Genomic DNA, 12,609 nt, shown 5'->3' with positions numbered 1-12,609 from the left:
AATTGAATAAAGGAAGTTAAATATGGAACGCCAGGACTGCCATAATGAATTAATTAAATACACCATTAAATAATTAAATGTGTCAATAATTAATTAAAATTGGAATTAATTAATTAAATAAATAGTTATGACACATGTAATTAATTAATTATTGACACATTTAATTAATTATTTAATGATATATTTATTTATTTCATTTTGGCAGTCCTGGCGCCTGGCTCTCATCATGAAATAATTTTATCTGTCAGCCTCACCCATCAAACTCAGGGGGCGGGGTTAACGCTGCCCATGCAGCTTCTCTAACATTTGATTGGTTGCCGTGCAAAGTAAGTCAAAACAGGTCGATCCTAGATAATCGATTGCTTGTGTAGACTTGGGGCAGCCAGGTATCCCAGAATGCAGATCAAATCACAGGCAGCAATGATGGTGGTGTAGTTTTAAAATACCCTGTTTTTCTGTCACCAGCTACACTTTTAACAGTGTTTTAGCCACGAATGTCGCGTCGTATGTCTGGTCAGGTTGTCAACATAGAACATGTTTGCAAAAGTGCTCAGATGTTTTCAGAGATTTCACTAGCTCTGCTAACAATTAGCATGCAGAGTGCACCGAGGGGGTTACGTTAACCGGTTTGTTTACATATTCCACTCTCCGTGTTCCACATGTTGCATTCGCAGATTCTCATTTTCACCAACGATCGTCTCTTTCCGCCTGGTCTTGTGTCTCTGTGCTTCTGTAACATAAAGAACGAGCTGACATTTTTCTCACGAAACCAGCGATCAGCTCAACAGACCCTCCGTTTACCTGCATGCATCCTCCTCCTCATCTGTCAGCTGTTTAACACCTGCTGCTAATTCAAGAAACACGCCTACGTTACCTGGTGATAGTCACAGTTTAACTGGGCAGCCGGTGCTCGATATAAAGCAATGTCAGCGCATTTTTCTGCACAAGATAAGTAAATATAGTGTTTTTCCCGAGCGCAGAGCTGCTGGAGCTTGTTTCCTTACAGAGCACTTTATAGGCGAACCAGCTTAATCAGCGGCTGATGTCCAATCACCGGCACACAGCTTTGAAACCTCAGCTGAGTTTTAGCTCTCAGTGGTTAAACGCTGGACTTCATTCACTCAGGTTCTGTCTGTCGGGTCACGTTTACTTCGCTGTTTTATTTACAACTGAGCAAATCGGTTTGGCTGAGGTTAAAGTTACGTTTCATAACTGCATAGTTTCACAGACGTTTAATGGTTCACTGGCACATGTTTTAGACTGAACTATCATCTAAATATCATCTGTTTTTTAATAGTTATTCAACTGTATTCTAAGCACCAGCTGTCTGTTAGAATGTGATTTTTTTTCTCTCTCTGTTGGCAGAGGTATAAAAATGCGCAGGAAAATCTGACGTGCATGGCAAACTTCACCGACGATATTTAGGGAGGAATAAACACACATCAAACATAAATGAACCATTTGCCTGTCTCCATAATTGAGAGCATTTTCTCTTCTTATGTCAACACACTCTCTCTCTCTCTCTCTTTTTTTTTTTTTTTTTGGCTTTTTCGGTCATGTTATGTTTACCTGTCAAAGGCTTGTTACAAACTATGAAACACATCGTGCAGACTTCTGGATGTTAGAAGAAAACTAATACTGCTCATGAAGGAGACTAAAGGCAGGAAGGTGTCCTTTAAAACTAAACATGTTAATAGGACCTCCCTATTTATATCATAGTTTATGATATAGCACGTGTATTTCAGTAATAGCCTGCTGATTTCAGTGTAGTGAACAGTCGCACAGCTCACGTAGGCGTTATCTGTGATACTCCTTAACTATAATTTATCCAAGTTAACTTCAGTTAACCATTCAGACAGTTCTTTTGCAATGAAAAACATAAACACCCATGCTGCCGGGAGGTTTCCTCAGTGCCAGCTGTTAAAATTATAGCTGCTTATGCAGTAACCATGGTAACCACGGACTCTGAACGCTGGATCGACGGAGGTCAGACAACAATTTTACATGTATGATCTTAAAACAGGACACAGCCACTATACGTGCTGGCCTCATATCAAATGTGAAGGCAGACTGAGTCTATGTTTGACGTTTGTTTATATCTAATCTTCCTCTCAAACATTTAAACAGCAGCGAGTCTGCAGCTGAGGGAATACAAACTCAAATTGTCGGAACAGGTTTGCTCGTTTCTTGGATTCATTTGGTGATTTATTAAATCTATAACTGTTATTCTAATCTGCTGCTGAGTCTCTTACACTTTTCTTTATGCTGTATATTTTCATGTCTCTGGAATAGTTGGCAGTTAGATAGTCAGCTGGGAAACTTTGTGTTAACTCATGGAGCTGAGGATATCGTGGATATGCTGACCTCGCTCCGTGGTGTACAGGGCCGTTTACCCTCATGATTAATATTCACTATAAAAATATTAGCCGAACATCATGAAGTCTGTATGTGTTTCATAGTGTCGAACAACCTTTGTACAGTTAAAGCCAGCTGTACTGTCTTTCCCTCTTCACACTGCACAGAAGAGGAACCGGCAGCAAGGTTCAACACTTTTCTTCCATCAAGACTCTGAAGACCATTACTCTTTGTCCACAGGTTTAATGATGTAGAAAGTGTGAAACTGAAACAAACATAACACAATTACAATTACAGTATATTCTTTAAATCTTACATATACACTGTACCTACAAGTCTACAATAATCTAAATCAACGTAGCGTAGCACTTTAGCTGCAAGAATAAGCATTAGCCGTGCTCTAAACATGTGGTTTCAACAACGTATCAAAGTTACACATTAAACTTCCCTCATGTCACAAAATACAACCACAGAACTACAGATAAGCATCAAATAAACAATATACATACAGACGATGCTCCAAAAGACGAAGGATTGAAGGCAGATGCATGTGGATTCATGGCAGTCTCCTTGGCCATGTGCAAACTTCACTAAACCTTACTACTTCCTGCTTCCTGTGATGTCACCAGGTATCAGAACTCTTAAAGGGACAGCTGCCCTAACACTATCGGCACACTCCCCACCTGGCATGTTAGAATGCCACAACTAACACACAATACAGAACGGTTATACATGGTTATATATGTATATAGATATAGAGTAACAGTTCAGTCTTTGTCTGGATGTAACAGAAGAATGAGCTCCGACACAGGTCTCAAAAATACTTTTGTCCCATCTTGCCTGGATACCTTCACCTCCGCTGTGCGGACCTTATTGTCCTGGCTAGGGAAGACTTGGGTGATTACTCCAAGAGGCCATTCATTTCTCTTGAGCTGCTGATCTCTGAGAAGTACAATGCTCCCAGGCTCCAGATTGGGGTGACTGTCCTGCCACTTTCTTCTTGGCTGCAGTGAAGAAAGATACTGTCGTCTCCATTTGCTCCAGAAAGTCTGGGCCAGATGCTGCACCTGACGCCATTGTTGTTTACACATATCTTTGACATTGGAGTCTTCAGGTGGAGCTGATGGAGTGCCCATCTTCTGAGTTAAGAGAGTGGCTGGGGTTAGTAGAACTGGGTCACTTGGATCAGTAGATACTGGTATGAGAGGCCTGGCATTGATAATTGCCACCACTTCTGCCATCAGCGTAGTAAGGACCTCATGCGTCAAGTTTGATGTCTCAAGATGCAGGAACATTGAATCGAGGATTCTTTTGGCTATTCCTATCATCCTCTCCCATGCGCCACCCATGTGAGACGCATGTGGAGGATTAAAGACCCATGCACAACCTTTTCCAGCTAGGTACTTCTCAACAGACGTGGAATCAATATTGGATGGAATCTTTAGTTCAGTTGATGCACCCACGAAGTTTGTGCCTCTGTCCGAACGTATTTGTTTCACAGGACCTCGAATAGCTAGAAACCTCCTGAGGGCATTGATGAAGCATGAGGTGTCCAGAGATTCTATGACCTCTATGTGGACTGCTCTAACGGCCATACAAGTGAATATAACTGCCCATCTCTTACTATGGGCGAGACCACCTCTTGTACGCCGTGCAACAACACTCCATGGGCCAAACACGTCCAGTCCAACGTAGGTAAATGGAGGTTCCATAGAGAGGCGATCTGATGGCAGGTCAGCCATCTTTTGTTGTTCAGGGAGGCCGCGAAGCTTTCGACATGTGACACAATGGTGGATGACAGTGCTCACCAATCGCTTCATACCTATTATCCAGTAGCCTGCTGCACGGATGGCACCCTCTGTGAAGTGGCGTCCCTGGTGCAGGGTTTGTTCATGGAAATGTCTGACCAGCAATGTTGCAATATGGTACTTACAAGGAATGATCTTAGGGTTCTTTTCTTCATGAGGAACCTCTCCATGTCTTATCCGACCACCAACTCTGAGGACGTTGTGTGCGTCAATGAAGGGATCCAGGGTCCTAAGAGGACTCCCCTGAGGGATCACCTTATTCTTTTTGAGACAGGCCAACTCTTCAGCATATGCCTCTTCCTGCACAGTTTGAATAATGACGTGCTCTGATAAACTGAGTTGATCAGGTGTACCTGCTTTCTGACAGAAATGCCACCCCTTGCATTGCATGGTCCCTTTGACCTTACGTGTGTGAAAGCTGTTCACAATGTGAAGGAGATTAGCAATGGCACGTTTCAAAGCTTGCCAGGAAGAAAATTTGGAGAAACGGTGGGACCCAAGTAGTGTGCGAGAAGCCTGTGTTTGCAAAGTAGAGATTTGCGGGCGGATCTCAGCGTCCATGTTTGCATCCACAAGCTCAAAGGATTCTGGTTCTAGAGAATCTTGCATAGGCTCAGTCAGAAAAGGAGGTCCAGTGAGCCAAGAGGTATCTGAGAGAAAGGCAGCCGGTACAGACCTTGTCGCACAGTCTGCTGGATTTTCCCCTGTAGACACGTACTTCCACTGCTTAGGATGAGAGGACCTTCTGATGCGGACAATACGATTGCTGACATACACATAAAAGCGTCTTGTCTCGTTATTTATGTATCCGAGCACTACTTTGCTATCAGTGTAGAAGGTGATAGCATCGATGCGCATGTCAAGCTCTGATGATATGAAATCTGCTAACTCCACGGCAAGTACAGCTGCACAAAGCTCAAGTCTGGGGATTGTGTGTTCAGGTCTGGGTGCCAGCTTCGCCTTACCCATAACAAAGCCAGTATGAGTATTCCCTGCTTCGTCCACCACCCTGAGATAGGCAACTGCTGCAATAGCCATTGTTGACGCATCAGAAAAGACAAACAGTTCTCTCGTCTTTGTTGTTGAAAGAAAGGCTTTGGTATAGGCTCTTGGGATCATCACGCCACTTAGGTCTTTTAGTGAATCCCGCCAAGACTTCCATTGTTCCTGCATCCCTTCAGGGAGCTGAGAATCCCAGTCACATCTTTGTTGTGTGAGCTCTCTTAGAATGTGCTTCCCTTGAATGGTCACGGGAGCCACAAATCCCAAGGGGTCATACACGCTATTTACCACTGATAGGATGCCTCGGCGTGTGAAAGGCTTCTCTTCTTTGTTGACTTTAAAAACAAACATGTCGCACTCCAAGTTCCAATTTAGTCCCAAGCTGCGCTGTACAGGTAGAATATCTGAGCTCAGATCCAAATCCTTCAAGTCATTTGCGCGATCTTCAGGTGGGAAAGCCTCCATGACCTCTTTGCTGTTAGAGGCGATTTTGTGGAGCCTCAGGTTGGACTTTGCCAGAACATCCTGAGTTTTCTTCAACAGACAGACAGCACTTTTTACACTTGAAAAAGATTTAAGTGCATCATCGACATAAAAGTCATGGCAAACAAACTGTTTCACCTCGGGGTCATGATGTGGTCCTCCATCCATCGTGGACTGCCTGAGGCAGTAAATGGCAACCGCTGGACTAGGACTATTACCGAACACATGTACTGTCATGCGGTACTCAATGACATCCTGTGTAGGACTGTTGTCTCTGAACCAGAAGAACCGTAGGAAGTTACGATCTTCTTCTCTCACAAGAAAGGAATGAAACATCTGCTTGATGTCTGCAGTTACTGCAATGGCATCCTTGCGAAACCTCATCAGAACTCCCAGAAGTAGGTTGTTGAGGTCAGGTCCTTTCAAGAGAACATCATTCAGAGACACTCCCTCATGCTGTGCACTTGAGTCAAAAACAACACGGATGTTGCCAGGCTTCTTTGGGTGGTACACTCCAAAAATGGGTAAATACCATCGTTCCTGGTTTGGAGTGAGAGGAGGAGCAACTTCAGCATGACCATTTTCGAATATTTTCCCCATGAATGAGAAGAAATGTTGGGACATCTCAGGTTTCCTTGCTAAGTTGCGTTTGAGGGAGCTGAAGCGGTTAAGAGCTTGCTGTCTGTTATCAGGGAGGTGTTGTCTTGGCTGCCTAAATGGCAAAGGAGCTACCCAGCTGTTACTGGCATCCTTCTTGAGCTCTCGTTTCATTATTGCCATAAAGGCAAGATCTTCAAACGATGGTGCTGGTTTATTATCCTCTCGAGTAAGCTGGAACACTGTGCAGCCTAGCCCACCATCTTCTACATCATAGGCACACTTTGAATGTTCGGGACCATATCTCTCTTTAACCTGGAGAACACTCGGACATGGTTCAAAAATAGTAGGACGAGACTGTTCAAGAGCATTGGTGAAGTACGTGTTCACACTGCGTGGCTTAAGAACACGTCCCAAACAGACATTGCCCACAATCACCCATCCCAACTCAAGTTTCTGAGCATAGGGGACATCAGGGGGGCCATTGATGTATTTGTGAACCTTATGAAGTCTAATGACGTCACGTCCAAGTAAGAGCATAATGGGAACATCAGGTTCAAACTCTGGAATAAGGTGAGCAACTGGTTTTAGATGATCATGGAGGAGAGCAGCACTTGGTGATGGAATCTCTGCTCTGTTGTCTGGTATCTCACTACACTCCAACAGGCCTGGTAGTAGCTGAACTGTTTTACAATCCATTGACTCTATACAGAAGCCTGAAGCTATCCTCCCCATGTTCTCAGTCACACCAGAGCATGTCTTCAGTGTGTAAGATGCAGTAGGGCATTGCAAGTCAAACTTCTCAAAGAAATCTGAGTGAGCCAAAGATCTATTACTCTGCTCATCTATAATAACATAGGCCTTTATGGCCTTTTCACGTTCTCCTTTAGGATAGACTCTGGCCAGGCAGATCTTGGAGCAGTTCTTAACAGTGCGGTCCTCTCCACAGATCTCGGTACACTGAGCAGTAACTTCTGAAGTTTGTGTGGGTTCTGGCTCCCCGCCATGCTCCAAAGGCATGCTTATGTTCTTTATCCACAGTGCCTGACCTGGGTGTAGGGCAGATGAGTGTCTATCACTGTTGCATTCAGTGCACTTAATGATACTTTGGCATTCCCTCGCGGTGTGCGTTGAGGAGTTGCAGCACTTAAAACAGATGCCATTCTCCCTGAGAAAGTTCATTCTTTCTTCGAAGTGTTTCTCTCGAAAGGCACGACACTTTTGTAATGTGTGAGGTTTCTTATGTATAGGACATCTCCTATCTGGATCCTCCACGTTCTTTTTGTTTCTGTTGTCTGAGCGAGCAGCAGGTGACACTTCTGTTTTGTTGACTAAAATCTCCCTTTGTCTACTGTTTTTCCAAGGAGGTTTTTCCATTTTAACCATCTCGGTTTGAGAAACAAAGTTGAAACTTGGATCATTCCTCATCTGTGCTTGCTGGTAGATGAAAGAAACGAACACTGAGAATGGGGGGAATGTTACACAATGTGATTGTTTGTAACTGGATCCATGAGAAAGCCATTTTTCTTGTATACCATATGGTAATTTTTGGGCTATTGCATTTACACCTCTGGGAGTATCAAGATACAAAAGACCAGGCAGATCTCCCTTGGCCTTGGCGGCATCTAGTTCCATCAGTAAATCACTGAGGTCCCGGAGCTTGGAGTAGTCTTTATTGCCAATTTTGGGGAAACTATCCAGTTTTTGGAACAAAGCTTTCTCAATAGCTTCAGATGAACCGTAAGAAGCATCTAGTCGGTTCCAGATCATGCTCAGCCCTTTAGCGGGTTGATTTATGTGGATGGACCTAATACGCTTTGCATGCTCAGCTGATTCACTTCCCAGCCATTTGACAAGATCCATTTCTTCATCACTTGTTAGATTCAAGTCTCTCACCGCATTCTGGAATGAACGTCGCCAGGCCCTGTAGTTTTCAGGTCTATCTTTAAATTGTAGTAGACCACTTGTAACGAGCTCACGTCGTGCTAGAAATCTGACAAAGTCTGTCACATGTGGATCAGTGGAGTAACTAGGCCGCTGAGATGGGTGATGGGGAAGAGCTTCCATGGCGCTGTTGGTCTTCCAGGGTGGCTGATGTGCAGTTACACTGCATGAAGGCCTTAGAAAATCTTCATAATCATTTTCTTTGAGTACTCCGTAGTAGTGGTGCTCTGTCTGTTGAGCTGAGTTGCGATTCACATCTGATTTGACAAAGGGATTAAGGCTATTTTGTTTACATGGAGGAGGCAGTGGAGTATCAAAGACAGTAATAGCAGCGTTGGGGGGACCATCACTCAGCGAATTGAGACGGGGCATGCACACCGTATTATGCAAAGGTTCCTCAGGAAGCGGCTGCTGTGTCTCATCCTGCAAGGGTAAATCCTCCTGTGATGCCATCTGGATGTCTCTTGATACTTCAGCTTGTTTCTCCACATACTCTTTTGTACGCTCAACAGAGTCGACTGATGTTGCAATGAGAGGAAGTTTACAACTGTGTTTTCCTTCACTAACGCCAACCGCTGCTTCTAAAGCTTCTGCCTTTGCTACAGCTGCAGCAGTTTCCTTTTCTGTGGTCAGCATTTCTATAGAAGCTTCCAGACGAGCCTTTTCCATTTTTAACTTCATTTCTTGCTCTGCAAACGCTAAACGTGCCTTTGCTGCTTCAGCATTAGCCCTAGCTCTTGCAGCTGCAGTGCTGGTAGCCGATCCATGAGAACGTGTGGTTGACATAGAAGCATAAGACCGTGTCTTCACTGACGATGGCTTTGAATCCATAATGTAGGCGAGTAGAGGCTATGTAGCGTGGTAGCAGTAGCTGTTGTCACATGCACTGTGTTACCTTGTCTGTAACTCAACGTCTTTTCACTGTACTGTCTTTCCCTCTTCACACTGCACAGAAGAGGAACCGGCAGCAAGGTTCAACACTTTTCTTCCATCAAGACTCTGAAGACCATTACTCTTTGTCCACAGGTTTAATGATGTAGAAAGTGTGAAACTGAAACAAACATAACACAATTACAATTACAGTATATTCTTTAAATCTTACATATACACTGTACAAGTCTACAATAATCTAAATCAACGTAGCGTAGCACTTTAGCTGCAAGAATAAGCATTAGCCGTGCTCTAAACATGTGGTTTCAACAACGTATCAAAGTTACACATTAAACTTCCCTCATGTCACAAAATACAACCACAGAACTACAGATAAGCATCAAATAAACAATATACATACAGACGATGCTCCAAAAGACGAAGGATTGAAGGCAGATGCATGTGGATTCATGGCAGTCTCCTTGGCCATGTGCAAACTTCACTAAACCTTACTACTTACTACTAAGGGGCAGGGTAAAGTGGTAAAGTGGTAAAGTGGTCGCCCCATGATCGGAAGGTCGGCGGTTCGAATCCACTTAACGGCTACCCTGAGGTACCCCTGAGCAAGGTACCGTCCCTACCGCTCCCCGGGCGCCTGCTTAGTGGGCTGCCCACTGCTTCACTGAGTGAATGGGTCAAATGCAGAGAAAAACAAGTAATTTCCCCATGGGGATCAATAAAGTATCTATTATTATTATTATTATTATTATTATTACTTCCTGCTTCCTGTGATGTCACCAGGTATCAGAACTCTTAAAGGGACAGCTGCCCTAACACTATCGGCACACCAGCAGTTACTACATGACAGAAACACCAACGTTATCTCTTTTATGCGTTTATACACAGGTCACGCTGATTACTGAACAAAAACCCAAAGATCAGATGTTAAACAGATTTATTTGCTCTCTCTCCTCCTTAAACATTTTTTAATGTTAGTTATTCAGAATTGGCGACTGAAACACGTAGGACACATAAGAACATCAGGAAATAAAACAACAATAAATATAACCTCAGTAAAAGAAGTCAGTGGGGGTTACTACAGCTGTGTACCGGGGCCTGCGCTTTGTCGGTGGGATTGCTTGCGAGGCGAGCGGGTCTATCCCACGCTTTGCCGTGAGACTGGGCAGACATCTCCGAAATCATCGAAGCACTTTTGCAAAGAGGCTGTATCTTGACAAACCGACCAGACACATGAAGATTAAACCACTACATTCTCGGCTAAAAAAATATTAAAACGGTATTTGGTGACACACAAACAGGGTTTTTCAAAGCTCAGTTCTGTTAGCTTCCACGTGCCAGTTGTTGTGTGCTAGAAACAATGGCTACCAGGCCAAAGCAATGGTTTTGACTCGATCAGCGTTAACCCCGCCCCCTGAGTTTGATGGGTGAGGCTGACAGATAAAATTATTTCATGATGAGAGCCAGGCGCCAGGACTGCCAAAATGAAATAAATAAATATATCATTAAATAATTAATTAAATGTGTCAATAATTAATTAAAATGTGAAATACATAAATAATTAATTAAATGTGTCAATAATTAATTAATTAAATGTGTCAATAATTAATTAAAATGTGAAATACATAAATAATTAATTAAATGTGTCAATAATTAATTAATTACATGTGTCATAACTATTTATTTAATTAATTAATTACATGTGTCATAACTATTTATTTAATTAATTAATTCCAATTTTAATTAATTATTGACACATTTAATTAATTATTTAATGGTGTATTAATTAATTCATTGTGGCAGTCCTGGCGTTCCATAGTTAAAGTGTTCTGACGCAGTATTGTAAAAACCAAGCTGGTTTCATAAAGCTAGAATTTACTCCAAAAAATAAAAAAAATAATAGCGCTGCCGTATTGCATCACACTCAGTGCATTTCAATCATTTCTTCAGCGAGTTTGATAGCTAGCAAAGTAATAATCATAATTTTTTTTTTTTTAAATAGCATGTGTAACGTACACGTGCTGGAAAATTATTTACCTGGGCCCTGCTATCATGCGACTGGAGACCGCAAACTCCGCCATTGTCGTTTTCCATCAAACACTCATTAAAACAGCAACTGCAGGTATGTTAGCGCACTCATCCCCGTCTGTTAGAGGGAGGGGTGGGGTAAGATATTGAAACAGACATAGGTGCGAGGCGGAGAAATTTTGAGATTTTGTCCCAGGCACCTCAACCCCATGTACATCTTGTCTCAGGTGTCCTCAATAAATCACATTATGGGGTGGGTTTCACCCTTAAGCCTGGCTATGGTCATGCAGCAAACATTTATTCACAGCTGGGCTCAGGTGATGACTCATATAATTAATAGTTTGTCAACAACCCTGAGGTTCACATCCAAATGAGACAAGCCCCAGAGGGGGGACTCTCCACCATTTGTCATTAGAACAAAGTCTCTTGGATAAGATGTAAAACATTTTCTCAAACCTGGAGAAGTCTAACTGCCGTCTTTCAAGCTCTCAATACTACCATGACCTGGATGACTGAGAAAATAGACAGATATAATGTGAAAGTAATGTAACAAATACTCTAATCTATTACTTAACCCGGAAAGTCACGTTCTGCATTAATTTTAAGAAAAATAACAGTAATGTTATTTCTGAGCGAAACTGAGCTCTGATTAAGACAGGATATCAACCAAAATTCCAGAAAAAACACATCACGTAAAAGTTATAAATTGATTTGCATGTCACTGAGTGAAAGGAGTATTGAATCCACTACAACCCAGCCAGAATTTTGGCCCCCATTGATGGGCTGTGTACCCGTGTGGCCTATAGATGGAAAAAAAAATCAATTAATTACAGATATGCCACACCTTGTCCATTAAACATATTTTTTAGACTCACGTATTCTTAATGCAGCCATTCACACCCATCGAATAATTTGACTGTACTAACATGCGGCATTTATTTTATTTTTGCTTTGAACCAAGATCGATTTTTCAAATTTTTTGGAAATTAGACAAATCTGAAATCCAAACAAACAAATCTGATCAATCAGATCACTGCATTTGCGAACATGTGCACTCTTAACTCAAACACTGAATCCACAATGAAATTGAAATAGTAAAATAATACTATTTTGTTTTTTTTGCAGTGACCCACCATGGCAACAACCTGTTGCCATTGCCTTTGTGGTCAATACCTAGATACTAAGAGGAAGAATCTATTTGTGTCTACACATTAGGACACCGATTTGCGTTGGTATAGGTTTATATTAACAACACCTATAGCTTTATATTGTTAAATAGTAATTATAAGAGACTGGTGAAATGCTAATGTAATGTACTGCATTACTTTAAAGAAAGGTTTTCTGTGTAATAAAATACTTGAGTAACAACCGCAACACTGATCACAAAAAAGAGAGGAAATACCTCTAACCAAATGAAAATCAGTGGAAGCATCAATAAGAGAATCGATAAGAAATGAAATCAATAAGTAAATTAAGTAAGTAAGTAAGTTTGGTGAAGATGAGC

At 42.2% G+C, this 12,609-nt stretch overlaps 2 protein-coding genes across 4 annotated transcripts in view; both read right to left on the bottom strand.

The window, feature by feature from the left end:
* The window catches only part of LOC309719252 (voltage-dependent N-type calcium channel subunit alpha-1B-like), a 327,817-nt gene that overhangs the window by 35,164 nt on the left and 280,044 nt on the right, over window positions 1-12,609 (bottom strand). The window lies entirely within an intron of this gene.
* LOC309719237 (uncharacterized protein) lies at window positions 1,963-12,538 on the bottom strand. 3 transcript variants are annotated; one of them, XR_014280170.1, is made up of 3 exons: window positions 9,481-10,621; window positions 2,865-9,240; window positions 1,963-2,620 (listed from the first exon to the last, which is right to left on the bottom strand). XR_014280170.1 is itself a non-coding variant. In XM_082555213.1 (2 exons), exon 2 carries the CDS (start codon window positions 9,018-9,020, stop codon window positions 3,123-3,125), a length of 5,898 nt encoding a protein of 1,965 aa, XP_082411339.1. In that variant the 5' UTR covers window positions 9,021-9,240; window positions 11,115-12,538; the 3' UTR covers window positions 2,627-3,122. The 3 variants fall into 3 exon arrangements, 2 of the variants coding, with proteins under 2 accessions (XP_082411339.1, XP_082411338.1); XM_082555213.1 differs by lacking the exons at window positions 1,963-2,620; window positions 9,481-10,621 and adding an exon at window positions 11,115-12,538 and having other exon boundaries at window positions 2,627-9,240; XM_082555212.1 differs by lacking the exon at window positions 1,963-2,620 and having other exon boundaries at window positions 2,627-9,240.

The sequence above is a fragment of the Aulonocara stuartgranti genome (genome assembly GCF_965226115.1).
Source record: "Aulonocara stuartgranti genome assembly, chromosome: 12".
Classification (NCBI taxonomy): Eukaryota; Metazoa; Chordata; class Actinopteri; order Cichliformes; family Cichlidae; genus Aulonocara; species Aulonocara stuartgranti.
This window is presented reverse-complemented; position numbering and strand designations above follow the sequence as displayed.